Source organism: Belonocnema kinseyi, chromosome 8, assembly GCF_010883055.1.
Source record: "Belonocnema kinseyi isolate 2016_QV_RU_SX_M_011 chromosome 8, B_treatae_v1, whole genome shotgun sequence".
Lineage (NCBI taxonomy): Eukaryota > Metazoa > Arthropoda > Insecta > Hymenoptera > Cynipidae > Belonocnema > Belonocnema kinseyi.
The window spans coordinates 54,332,561-54,346,377 of record NC_046664.1 but is presented as its reverse complement, the minus strand read 5'-3'; the positions used below and the strand labels follow the sequence as shown (position 1 = coordinate 54,346,377).

General features: G+C 28.7%; 1 protein-coding gene across 1 annotated transcript in view; it reads left to right on the top strand.

Annotated features, from left to right (window-relative positions):
- The window catches only part of LOC117178499 (1-phosphatidylinositol 4,5-bisphosphate phosphodiesterase epsilon-1-like), a 232,785-nt gene that overhangs the window by 203,486 nt on the left and 15,482 nt on the right, over positions 1–13,817 (top strand). The window contains exons 13-14 of the mRNA XM_033369925.1: positions 4,053–4,277; positions 12,799–13,105. Coding sequence (XP_033225816.1) covers positions 4,053–4,277; positions 12,799–13,105 — 532 coding nt within the window. The remainder of the gene's footprint in view (positions 1–4,052; positions 4,278–12,798; positions 13,106–13,817) is intronic.

The window sequence follows — 13,817 nt, the reverse complement described above, 5'->3', positions numbered from 1 at the left end:
TATAGATTACACAGATACCCCTCTAGACTCTAGAGCAGCGATTCCCAAACTAGTGCCGCCGGCCGATGAGGCTGCCGCCAGCAGGGTGATGCCACCCCGGGCCGGGCAGCTAGGCAGGCTCCGAGGCCGGCTCCCCGCTGCGACCAGAAGGCTACTTTCCTCGACTTTCGTGTATCTACCACGAATGACCCTTTCATTGTTATGAACTTGCAATAACTGAAATTATAAAGACTTAGCTCAATTAAATTTTAATTGGCTGAATGAATTTCGTAATCTAATTTAAAGAAAATGAAAACAAAGTTTTTGAAAATCGGTTAATATCCGAACTAATATATCAAATATTGACAAATCTTGTGAATGCAACAAAAGTGCGATAACTCTTGAAGTTATTATCCGATCTTCTTCTACCTTTTTTTAACATTTATTTGATAATTTAACAAATCTAACGGAATTCATTAAAGTTCTATTGATTAATATTTAACCAACTTTTCATTTTCCTCAACCGGCTCTAATTCTCTAACAACGAAAAGGTCAGCGAAGTAAGCAACCGAGCACGAATGACTAGCGTCCAGTGTCTCACTTGGGTTCCAGTATTGTGAAAAAATTTGAGGGTGGGGCTCCTGCCGCTCCCCAGAAAGCGCATAAAAAGTTATCGCACTTTTGTTGCATTCACAAGATTTGTAAATATTTCATTTATTAGTTCGGATATTAACCGATTTTCCAAAACTTTTGTTTTCATTTTCTTTAAATTAGATTACGAAATCCATTCAGCCAATTAAAATTTAATTGAGCTAAGTCTTTATAATTTCAGTTATTGCAAGTTCATAACAATGAAAGGGTCATTCGTGGTAGATACACGAAAGTCGAGGAAAGTAGCCTTCTGGTCGCAGCGGGGAGCCTGCCTAGCTGCCCGGCCCGGGGTGGCATCCCCCTGCCGGCGGCAGCCTCATCGGCCGGCGGCACTAGTTTGGGAATCGCTGCTCTAGACTCTAGAGGGGTAACTGTGTACTGGTAATGAGAAACTGCTTGTCGTCACCACGGGGGCTCCACAAGGGCCAGACCGTGCGTGCCACCTCGCCATGAAGCAGGTGTAAGGAGGAGTCGTGGACTGCTAGGGTAATATCCTTCTGACGTCGGTAGCAGTTTGACATCGAACCCTTTAAACCAAAGGCAGCAAAGCCCTATTGGGCATAGAGGGCAATTCCCCCTTGCTAGAAATCGACCAGCGATGGACACAGTAATGATTTGCCTCCTCTGAAATCGAATGATTAAACTCATCGGATGATCGCAACTGGATTTCTAGAAATTCTTTTTTGCTTCTTTAAAACTTTGAAATCTATCTAGAATCTTTGTGAAATAATAAAATACTTATAGAAATATTTTAAACCGTTCTGCAATCTTTGTGAAATATTTCAAATCTTTGGAAAATCTTTGAGATATCATTTCAACTTTTGTCAAATCTTTGTGAAATTTTTGGAAATCTTTGCGAAATATTTGAAATATTTGGTAATATTTGTGAATATATTTAAATCTTTTTTAAATCTCTTGAAAGTCATTGAAATTTTCATCTCTATGTAATCTATCTGAAATCCTTGTGAAATAATTGAAATCCTTCTGAAATCAGTTTAGTTCATACTTGAAATATTTTTGACGTATTTGGTGAAATTTGTGAAATTATAGAAATATTTAGGGAATCCTTGAAAGCAATCTCTGTAAAATCTTTGCGAAATATTTTTAATCTTTGTAGAATCATTAAAATCTTGGTTCAATCTTTGAAATATATCTGAAATCTTTGTGAAATAATAGAAGTGTGAATTCTTTGAAATCTGTCAGAAATCTTTCAGAAGTATTTGAAATCATTAAGATCTTTGTGAAATCTTCGTTAAATTCTTCGTATTTTCTAAAAAGCTTTGCAATATTTTTAATAATTTTGAGATCCTTCAAATCCTTGGGAAATCATTTTAATGTTGGTCCCATCTTTAAAATCTATCTGAAATCTTTGTGAAATAATAGAAGTATTTATGAAATCTTTTAAATCTATCCAACATTTTGGAGAAATCATTGAAATTTTTGTTCAATTTTTGAAATCTTTCTGAAATGATAGAAGTCTTGGTGAAATATTTTAAATCTTTGGGAAATAATTGAAATCTTTTTGAAATCTTTCTGAAATTTGAGGCGACTTCTCTTCAAATCTGTCTGAAATATTTAATATAATTGCGAAATATTTGGCAAATCATTCAAATCTTTGAGAAATCTTTGTGAAATAATAGAAATCTTGGTAAGATCTTTTAAATGTATTCAAAGTTTTTGCAAAAACTTTTAAATCTTTGTTTAATTTATGAAATCTATATGAAATCTATATAAAATCCATATGAAATCTTTTTGAAATGATAGAAGTCTTTGCGAAATCTTTTAAATCTTTGGGAAATTATTTATATCTTTGTGAAATCTTTCTAAAATCTTTGCGAATTCTCTAAGAATCTTTCCTAAACATTTGAAATAATTATGAAATCTTTGTAATATTTGAAATCATCTTGAAATCCTTCAAATCTTCGGAAAATCATTGATATTTTGGTCAAATCTTTTTAAATCTATCTGAAGTCTTTGTAAAATAATAGAAGCCTTTGTGAAATCTTTTAAATCCTTCCGAAATTTTTTCGAAATCATTCAAATCTTTGTTCAATCTTTAAAATCTTCGGGAAAGCATTACAATCTTTTAAATCTTTAAGAAATCATTTAAATCTTTGTGAAATTTTGGTGAGATCTTTCTACAATCTTTGCGAGTTCTCTGAAATTTTTCCCGAATTCTTTGAAATAATTGTGAAATTTTTGAAAAATCTTTGCGCAATATTTGAAATCTTTCTCAAATCATTGAAATTTTGGTCCAATCTTTGAAATCTATCTGAAATCTCTGTGAAATAATAGACGTCTTTGTGAATTCTTTTAAATCCTTCGAAAATTTTTTCGAAATCAATGAAATCTTTGTTCAATCTTTGAAATCTATCTGAAATCTTTGTGAAATAATAGACGTCTTTGTGAAATCCTTAAAATCTTTGGGAAATCATTCAAATCTTTGTGAAATCTTTTTGAAATCTTTGCAAATTCCCTAAAAATCTGTCCGAAATATTTGAAATAATAGTGCAATCTTTGAAATCTTTGAAATCTTTGAAATCTTTGGGAAATCATTGAAATCTTTGAAAAATCTTTGCGTAATATTTGAAATCTTTCTCAAATTATTGAAATCTTGGTCCAATCTTTGAAATCTATCTGAAATCTTTGTGAAATAATAAACGTCTTTCTGAAATCCTTAAAATCTTTGGGAAATAATTCAAATCTTTGTGAAATCTTCCTGAAATCTTTACGAATTCCCTAAAAAGCAGTCCGAAATATTTGAAATAATTGTGAAATCTTTGAAATCTTTGGGAAAACATTGAAATATTTGTTCAGCTTTTAAAATTTATCTGAAATCTTTGTGAAGTAATATAAATCCTTGAGAAATCTTTCAAATCTATCCGAAATCTTTGGAAAATATTTTAAATTTTTGAAAAATTATTTCAATTTTTTTTTAAATCTTTCGAATCTATTCAAAATGTTTGCGAAATTTGTGAATTTGGGCAATCATTGAAGTCTTTGTGCAATGTTTGAAATCTTTGGACATGTGAATTGTATACTTGTATTTATTATTTATTGTTTATTTAGTATTGATTATTCATGTTCAATTTTTACATAGTATAATAATCCTATACTATATTATTTAGTTTTAGTTTAAAAATAATAAGACAGAAAAAAGCACATTGAACGAATGGTAAGCCGTGATGTGTATATAATACCATTTACACTCAACAGTTATTTCTCCCAATAGCCTCAAAGTTTATTAGGTAAAAAATTTCCCGATAAATTTTCTCAGTGAAAGAATCTAATACTCATGAACATCGAGCATTCATTATTAAATCGACGATTATAAAAGAGATTGAGGCGGTACGAAACGGTAATTTTAAAAATTCCCAAAGGATGAAATCGTTGAAATATCTGAAAGCAATTACTTCTCGTAGGTCCTGCAGACCGGATGTCGATGCGTGGAATTGGACTGCTGGGATGGAGACGACGGTTCACCACTCATTTATCACGGTCATACCTTTACTACAAAAATTCCTTTTCGCTCGGTGGTGGAAGCGATAGATAGGAGTGCCTTTGTTAGTTCACCCTACCCTGTAATTCTCTCCATAGAAAATCACTGCTCGCAAAGCCAGCAAGCTCGGATGGCTCAAGTATTTCAAGTATGTGTAAATAATCGCCTTATCGATATGTCTTATCATATTTAACCACCACTTCTTTCTTGATCCCAATCCACACCGTTTTTTTTTTAATTCTAGGATCAGAGTAGCAGCAAAACTTCGGTTTTCAAATTGTCTGAATTTTTACTTAATTGATATGAGACCAGTCATATGTTCGGAAAAATGGTGCGCATGTGGTGATTTCTGGGGCAGTCATTTTTTTTCTCTTAAGCAAATCACTTGGGGAGCATAATATGGGGTCGGGGTCTGTGAACAGGATTTTGTCCTCTAACATGAAATTTTTTTGTGTGAAAAGGTGCAAAATATCACATTACATTGGATATGGTCCTTTCCTGTTCATTTAAGATGTAAAAGTGTTTTTAATAAAAATTAAATTAGATAAAATTCTGCGTTTAACTAAAAAAGAACTTTGTTGGATCATTAATAGTCTCGGAGTTACGGCTTTTAAAAATCCCGCATTTTTTCCAATTTCTTGCCAGAATTCACATGTTTTTTTTTGGCTTCTCTGCAGATCGGATCCTGATGGCCAGATATAAAAACGCTCAACAGGTGAATAATAGTAGACGTAAAAACCTGTAATTAAAAAAAAGAAAAAAAAAAACATTGTCCTAACTACAATATATCGCGAGTTAGCGCTTGCCAAAAGTGATCAATTTCGGACTGAATTTACTGGGAAATGCCCAGAGTTCAGTTTTTTTTTAATAGCTCGTTTCGAGGTTGTCACGACTTTCAAATTTTCGGTGAAAAAATACCAAACAAATAGGCATATTTGGATACCTATTTGTGGTAAGAACTTTTTTTTTTAATTGCGCGGAATTAGGTCTTCTTGTATTCATTTTTTAGGAACTTTCTTCTGTGACAATCCCGAAACGAGCTATTTACAAAAAACTGAACTCTGAGCATTCACCTGTAAATTCGGGTCGAAATGGGTAACCTTTGGCAGGTGCTAACTCGTGATCTATTATAGTTAGGACAATATTTTTTTCTCGAAGTTACAGGTATTTACGTCTACTTTAATTCACTTCTTGACCAATTTTAGATCTGGCCATTAGGCCAGATCTAAAATTGGTAAAAAATCAGAGTTCTTTTAAAAGCTGTAACTCCGAGACTACTGGTGATAGAACAAAGTTGTTTTTTTAGTTTTACGCAGAATTTTATCTACTTTAATTTCTGTAAGAACACGTTCACATCTTAAATGCAGAGGAAAGCACTAATCCAATTGAATGTGATATTTTACACCTTTTCCCAAAAACATTTTCGTGTTCCGGAAAGAAATCCTGTTCACAGAACCTGACCCCATATTATACACCCACAAATGAAGTACATTAGAGGAAAAAAAATACTGCCCTGGATCTTAGGATCTTATTACCCTGTAAATGAAATTACCATGTAAAAGTACCAGATAACTGGACTATATAGCCTACTTTCCTTGACCAGTAATATTTAAAGACAAACATTTTAATCTTGTAACATTTTTAATGTAGGACCTTCTGTAAATGGAAGAAAACCATTTTAAATTTATTATTAGCTCAATTTATTTGAAAAGCGTGAACTACGGTAGACTCTCACAAAGCGCCTTTTCTTTCCAATCGCCTCTCCCTCCCATTATCTCGAAACTTTGAGGCGCCTTGAGCGTGAAATGAAATGCGCCTGCGCGAAGCTATACTTAAATAATCTGCTAATGCGTAGAAATTTCCCGCCAAGTTTCAGGGCTAGGCTAAACTAAGCAGGCGCTCAGTGAGGACCTCAGTTCCGTGCTTCAGGTCTTACCCAATTTATGAATTTATTTAATTTTTCTAATTTAAATAATTTATTTAATCAGTTTACTTATAACATGGCGCCTACCTTGAAAGGGAAATAGCTGAATGGTATAATAATCTATCAAAATTGAAAGAAGAAACGTCCATTGATTATATTGCAACAAATTTTAGAAGTGAAATCTAAGCGCAAATAATACAAGGATAATTAGCGTCGTTATTGCATACTTAAATAAAGTAATTTGCATATTAATTTTTTCCGCTTTAGAAAAAAGTCGAAATTTCAATCCAATTCTAATGTACAAAAGCTATTTTTTCCTTGAAAGGTTCCTTAAGGTTATATTCGGCACGATTTTTATTGTATGTTATTACCAAATTGTTTAATTCAGACCAAATTAAAATAATTGTATTTATTATTCGTAAATAAAGTAATTTTGATGAAAACATGATGAATATAATCGTACAGAACCTTCAAGAAAATACAATGAGCTTCTGTTAATTAAAATTAAATAAAAATTACGACTTTTTCCCCAAGCAAAAAAAAACACTAATATGTAAATAACTATAATTAAAATCAACAATTATAACCTTAAATATATATTTTTTTATTACTTACGCATGGATTCTGTTTCTACATTTTTTCAAATGAACAATCGACCTTTTTTGTAAATTTTAATAATCAAGTTAATGATTAAGCAATTTTTAACTTGTCTGGCGCACCTAGAAAATATTTGAACCGCAAAAATGACTAACAATAACTTAAAAGCTAACTAATGTGCATTAATAATGTCACTAATGTTCTTTTAAATAAAATATATATTTCTTAAATTCGTTGAATTTCATAAGAACCCGAGGCAAATTTTAACAAATTCAGAATAAGTTAATAAACCTTCAAAAAAAATTAGGTTTAACTTAAAATAATTCAGATGCATTGAAGAAAATTAAAAAAAATTCCATTAATGTCAATAAACCCAGAATGAGTTCCGAAGAATATAAAGGAAATGAGAAGTTTGAAATGAGTTTAGAAAAATGCAAGGGAATCCAAAAGAGATGAAATTCCTAAGAGCTCAGGGTGAGTTTAAACTATGAAGGTTTCAGTAATAAAATCCTTTAAAAAAATAAAAAAATGCATTGCATTTACAAGAATGTAAGAAATTAAAAAATTTTAAATTAAATTAAATTATAAATCATTTTTAAAAATCAGTATAAATTAAAAAGAATTCAAGTTGAATTTCAAGTGAGTTCAAATGAATTGCGAAAAATATTTTAAAATCTCTTCATAACTCTGAAACCCTGCGAGACTTCTAATTTCTTATAGATAAATTCTTCAAAGTACATTAAAATATTATAAAATTGCGCAAAATTATATTAAATCTTATATTTCCTAAAAGTCTGGAAAATAAATTAAAATACTTTCAGAGCTTTAAAATCCCTTAAAACTTTATGGGTCCTGCAAGATCGTTTCATGTCTTCAGAGATTCCAGGAAATTCTTAAAATCCTATACAAAATTGGTTTAATCCCTGAAAATAAGTAAAATACTTGGAAATCCTTTGATTTTTTTTTCTTGGAAATGCCTTGGAATCTTTTTAAATACTATTAAATTACTGAAATCATTTTAAGATTTGTTGGAATTTTCGAAACAACAATAAAATACAGCTAAAATTATTTTCAATCTTTTAAAATCCATTAGAATTGTGAAATCTTTTGAAAATTCCTTGGAATTATTATTAAGGATACCCTAAAAATTTTTCAAATCCTTTAAAATCTATTGAAATCCCTTAAAAAGTTTTAAAGCTTTTAAAAATCGCTTGAAATTTAAAAAGTTTTTAAAATACCTGAAAATCATACAAATCCTTTAAAATCCCTTCAAATGATTGAAATCAACTAACAATTCTTTGAAATCTTTTAAACTACACTTAAAGTTTGAAAACATTCAATCCAATTTTTAATTAAAACATTTAAAAATTTAAATCTTTAATTATTTCCAATTCTTTAAAATATATGAAAATTCCTTGGGCTATTTCTGAATCTGTAAAACACCACAAAATTCCTTTATTCTTACTAATAAATTGTTTAAAATGTAATAAAATGCCTTGAGAGCTTTTAAATTCCCTAACGTTTAAAATATCCTACAGTCGCATAAGTCTTGTAAAATCGATATTTTCCAAAAATGTTTATTCTCCCATAAGAACCTTTAAATCTCTTTAAATCATTCAAGTCTTTGAAAATCACTAGAAATCTTTCAAAATCTATTTAAACTTTTTAAAGCTCTTAAAAATTCCTCAGAAATATGGTTAAAAAATTTAAATCTTTCAAATTCTTTGAAATCCCTTCAAATTATTGAAATCAACTGAAAATTCTTTAGAATCTTTTAGAATACCCTTAAATATTCTTAAATTTTTAATAACATAAAAAAATTTAAATCTCTAATATCCTTTAAAATGTTGGATGAACTTTGAAATATTTCTAAATGTTTAAAACCTTGAAGAATTTCGAAATCTCTGAGAACTTTTAGAAGCTCATGAAAGTCTCTCGGAAATCTTGAAAATACCCTAAAATCTTTCAAATTCTTTAAATCCCTTTAAATTATTTGAATCTTTTAAAAATTCCTTGGAATCTTTTTAAATATTTAAAATCCTTCAAAATGCTTTAAGACATTTAAAGCTCCTGAAAATTTCTTCATTTTTTTTGTAATACACTGAAAACTTAAAATTCTTAGAAATCCTTTCAAATTATAGAGATCTACCAAAAATTCTATGGAATCTTTTAAAATATTCTAAGATTTTTAAGTTCTTCAGAAATACCTTAAAATAACAAAAATAAAAATGATTCTACGAAATCCCTTCATCCTCGGAAATCCCTTCAAACTTTTTAAAGCTCTTGAAAATTCTTTGGAATTTTTAAAAATACAGTGAAATCTTAAAATACTTTTTGAATCCCTTTAATGATTTAAATCTACCATAAAATCCTTAGAATATCCAAGAAATTCCTTGATTTTTGTTAGTTTTTCAAAATCCCTGAATTAATCCTTACTTGCCCTGACCAGCAAAATCCCCTAACTTTTTCCTCTTTTTTAATTAAAAATCCGTTCCAACAGGTAGGTAGATAAATTCAATAGAAACTTAATTTGTAGCTTCTTTATAGAGTGGCATTCGGTTTATAGTATAAAATTAATTATAATTAACACTGAGCAACAAATAATATATAATTTTATATTCTTCACAAGATATTCCAATCTCGGATTCAATTTCTGAACTGATTTTATTCTTTGTTCTTTACGACTCAGACAACCTTCTGTTTCCTTGGATTTAACGATCTCAGTGTGTAGTTTTGCACATTGATGGCACATGAGAACATTATATCCGGTTGTTAAACACTTTAGGGGTCGTATAAGATCTGATCATAGATTTCGGATAGTGTTGTCAGTATATTCAGCAATGTGCTACATTACGAGAATCCTAGATATTGCTTAATGAATGTTAGAACTACTGCGAATTCATGATTATTAGACGATTCCTTGTTTCAATAACTAATAGTTAATCTAAAAATTATTTTAAAATCAAAAAATAATACAGAACACACAATTTGCATTGGTAAATTAAAAACTAGTTTTACGGAAGTAAGTTGGAAAAAATCTGAAGTTTTTCAACCAAGTTGTATAATAATAAAAGGTCTTCTGAGTTTTTAGTTCATTAATCAGTTTTTATCAGTTTGGTTCCTAATTCAACGTTCTATAAAAGCCTACAAAATATAAAATGCTTTTAAAGATTAAATATTCCGTAAAATTTCCTAAAAAAATTAATTTATAGATTCGATATTGAGTTCAATATAAAACGATTAATACCTTAACGCAAAATATATTGCATTTTAAATAAAATGGTCGAATTTTTAACCAAAAAAGAATAATTTTGTATCAAAAGAGATGAATTTTCAAAGAAGGAGTTGAGTTTCCAACTGGGTGAATTCTCAGACATAAAATAATCTACTTTGACCATAAACAGTTATGATTTTACCGAAATTGTAAAATTATTAGACCATGACGACTTTTGTACAAAATTGTTGAATTTTAACAAAATAATTAAAAATTTAACTAAATCATTTAATTTTCAACTAAATAAATGAATATGTATGTCAAAAAGACGCATTGAAACAAAAATTAAATGTCCAATCAGAAATGCTGAAGTTTGTATCCGAAATCCGAATATTCAAAAAAAAAGTTACATTAAAAAAATTTAATATCAACGAAAAAGTTGCTTTTACAACCAATTAGTTAAAATTTTAAGCAAAAGCACTCATTTTCAATAAAAGAGTTGAACTTTCAAGCCAAAAAGACGCATTTTTCAGAAGACAGTTTCTTTTTAATTCAAAAGGATTAATTTTTTTTATCCAAAAAGACGAGTATTCAAGAAAGCAGTATAATTTTCAACAAAGTTATTGAATTTTCCACTAAAACGATGATTCTTTAACAAGAAGAATTTATTATTAACAAAGAAGCTCAAGTTTCAACCAATAAAAAAAGATTAGCTCTCAACCAAAAATTTGATAGTTGAAATTGTAACATAAAAACAATTTTAATATTAATTAAAAGAAGTCGAATTCAATTCAAAACATGAATTCTCAAAGAAAAATGATATATTTGCTATTTTAACCGAAACAGATTTTTTAAAATTAAAAAACAGTTACACTGAACCAAGAAAGACGAATTTTCAACAAAATGGTTGAGTTTTCAAACAAATAATTGAATTGAATAAAAATAAAAATATGAGTTATGGAAGAAAACTGTAATGGTTAATATTTCAAGAAAAAAAAATTTTGTTTAAAATCAAAAACCGTTGTGTTGTACCCAAAAATACAACTTTGTAACAAAATACTAGAATCCTCAAACATAACATATTCATTTTAAACTAAAAAGTTGCATTTTATACCAAAAAAGATTAGATTCATACAAAAAAACGTGCATATTCAAATAACATATGAATTTTAATTTAAAAAGTGAATTTTTAACTTTAAATGAATTTCTAGTCAAGAGAGAACAAATTTCCAACATAATTTTTTAATTTTCAAACTAAAACGGCAACTTTTCTAGAAAACAGTAAAATTTTCAAACATAAGGTTAACTTTCCACCAAAAAGTTAATTTTCCACCAAAAAGTGAATTTTCCACTAAAAAGTTAACTTTGCACCAAAAAGTTAATTTTCAACCAAAAAGTTAACTTCCAACCAAATATTGGAATTTTATATAAAAAGAATGGAACTTTCAAACGAAGTGGACGTATTTTCAACAAAATAGTTAAGTTTTCAACCAAATAGTTAAATATTAAGCAAATAATTTAATTTTCAACCAAATAGTTAAATTTTCAAAAAGACGAATTTTTTAGAAAACAGTTAAATTTTTATTTCAAAAGGAATTTTCAACCCAAAAAGACAAATTTTCAAAAAAAATTGCATTCTTCAACAAAAGGGTTGCATTTTTAATAAATAATTTATTTTTTAATAACATATTTGAATTTTTATTCATAAATGGATCTCCAACAAAAAGAATAAATTTTCAACGAAGAAGTTTAACTTTTAGCCCCCTGATCAGAATGTAAAAATAAATTTTGAGACAAATAGTTTGATTTTAAACTAAAAACAGTTAATTTTAAACGAAAAAATTAATAGTTTCATTTTCAAAGAAAAAAAGCTTATTTACAGTATAAAATAGTTCAATCTTCAACCAAGCTGTAATTTTTTTATGACATGCATTTTAAACTAAATTCTCGAATTTTTAATTCAAAACTATCAGTTTTTAAACAATAATGGAAGAATAAAATTTTATAGTTGAAAAAAATTGATCTTCAACCAAAAAAGAAAGAATTCACAACATAATATTTATATCCACAATCAATTCAATGAATTTTCAAGACATGAATTTTCAAACAAATTGTGGAATTTTCTATTCAAAACTATCAGTTTTCAACCTATACTGAAATAATTAATTTTCTTGCTGAAAAAATATATCATGGACGGAAAAATAACGAATTTATAACAAAATACTTTAATCTTTAACCGATAAAATACATGTTTGACAAAATAGTTCACATTGCAATCAATCTGTCAAATTTACATCCAATAGAGATGAATTGTCAATGGAAATTTAAAAAATTGAATTATGAACTAAAAAAGATCAATTTTCAACCAAAAGCAGTAGAGTTTTTAATAGATTTTTCGATTAAAAAGAATTAACTTTCAACAAAAAATAGTGGCATTATCTTATTGGGTTTTAATAATTCAGTACGTATTTAAGCGAAGAAATGGGGAAACAGCGGGAAAAAACAGGATTTCTTTAAAAAATCTCTGAAGCGAGGAATAGGGGAAAGAATGTTAAGTCTGTATTTAGATGCTCTACTTGTAAAATAAAATCACTTATTTTTATTTTTGCAAGTATTTAAAAAAATTGCTATACACATTTAAATTTTCGATTTGTAATGGTCGCATTCTGCGTTAACCCCTTCTCCTACGTCACAGATCGTTACAAAACCGGTAAACTTTTATTTTAACCGAAGTAAAATCATCCTTAATTAACTTTTAATTCAAAATTCAGAATGACGAATCGGTGACTAATTTTCTTTTAAAGTTTTGTTTAAAAAAATTTCTTTTTAAAAGTTTTGTCTTTAAACATTTGTTTTCAAAAGTTTGTTTATGAAAATTTCTTTTTTAAAGTTTGCTTTTAAAAATTTATTTTTCAAAGTCTGTTTTATTTTTAGCAAGTATTTGGGGAGAAGCTCGTGAATAAGTTCCTTTACGAATCTGACTTTGGAGAGGATCCTCAATTACCATCTCCGTCGCAGCTTCGATATCGAATACTCATCAAGAATAAAAAAATGGTGGTGGATCCTACAGGATCTTTGGTTCATGCACCCTTGGGTCACAGGGGGAAAATGCTCATGTCTGATCGAGCTTCATCTATGAAACAAATGAGAACCGAAGTGAGTAGCACTTCGGTAGCTGTTGAATATTATAGTGAAGACGACGACGACGAGGAAGATGATGATGAAGATGATAACGTTGATGGTAAGTTTTTACTACATTTTTAATTAGTATTCTAATTAATATTTGTATTTTTATTGAAATTTCAGAAAAAAAAATAAGATAAAAAATCTGCCTCAGCCCGGATTTGAACCGGAAACACCACTATCTATCAGTGCAGTTTCTCCAAAGCTACATTTATGCAAGGGAAAACTATGCGTATTGTTTCACTGTAACAAATATACTATTCTTTATTAACTTGGGTTTAATCTTATGAACACTTTTATAATGTTATGAACATTTCAAGATGTTAAAGTTCGAGTTTTGAAATTTTGAATAAATACAAATTTCAATGTTAAACGGATGTTAAACACTGAAATTTGCATTAATTAAGATTTTACAAACTCGGACATTAAGATTTTTAAATAGTGATAACATTTTCTGAATATTCTGTAAAAGTGTAATTATGGAGAACAAGAAAAGACCTACTCGGTGGCTTAATTGGTTAACGCTAGTGAAAAGTGACGTTCACAGTTCAAATCCGGGCTGAGAAAGATTTTTTCGTCCGAAGAAATCGTTTTAACATCATCCATTTTATTAATTATTTTAGAATGATAAGAAATATTTAAGAAGAAAGAGGTTTTGAATAAAAAATATAAAAAATATAAAATAATTTAAATCAAGAAACATAAAACGTAATAAAATGATAACATTGAATGGGAAACAAGATTGAGGGCATGGGACATACTAAAATATC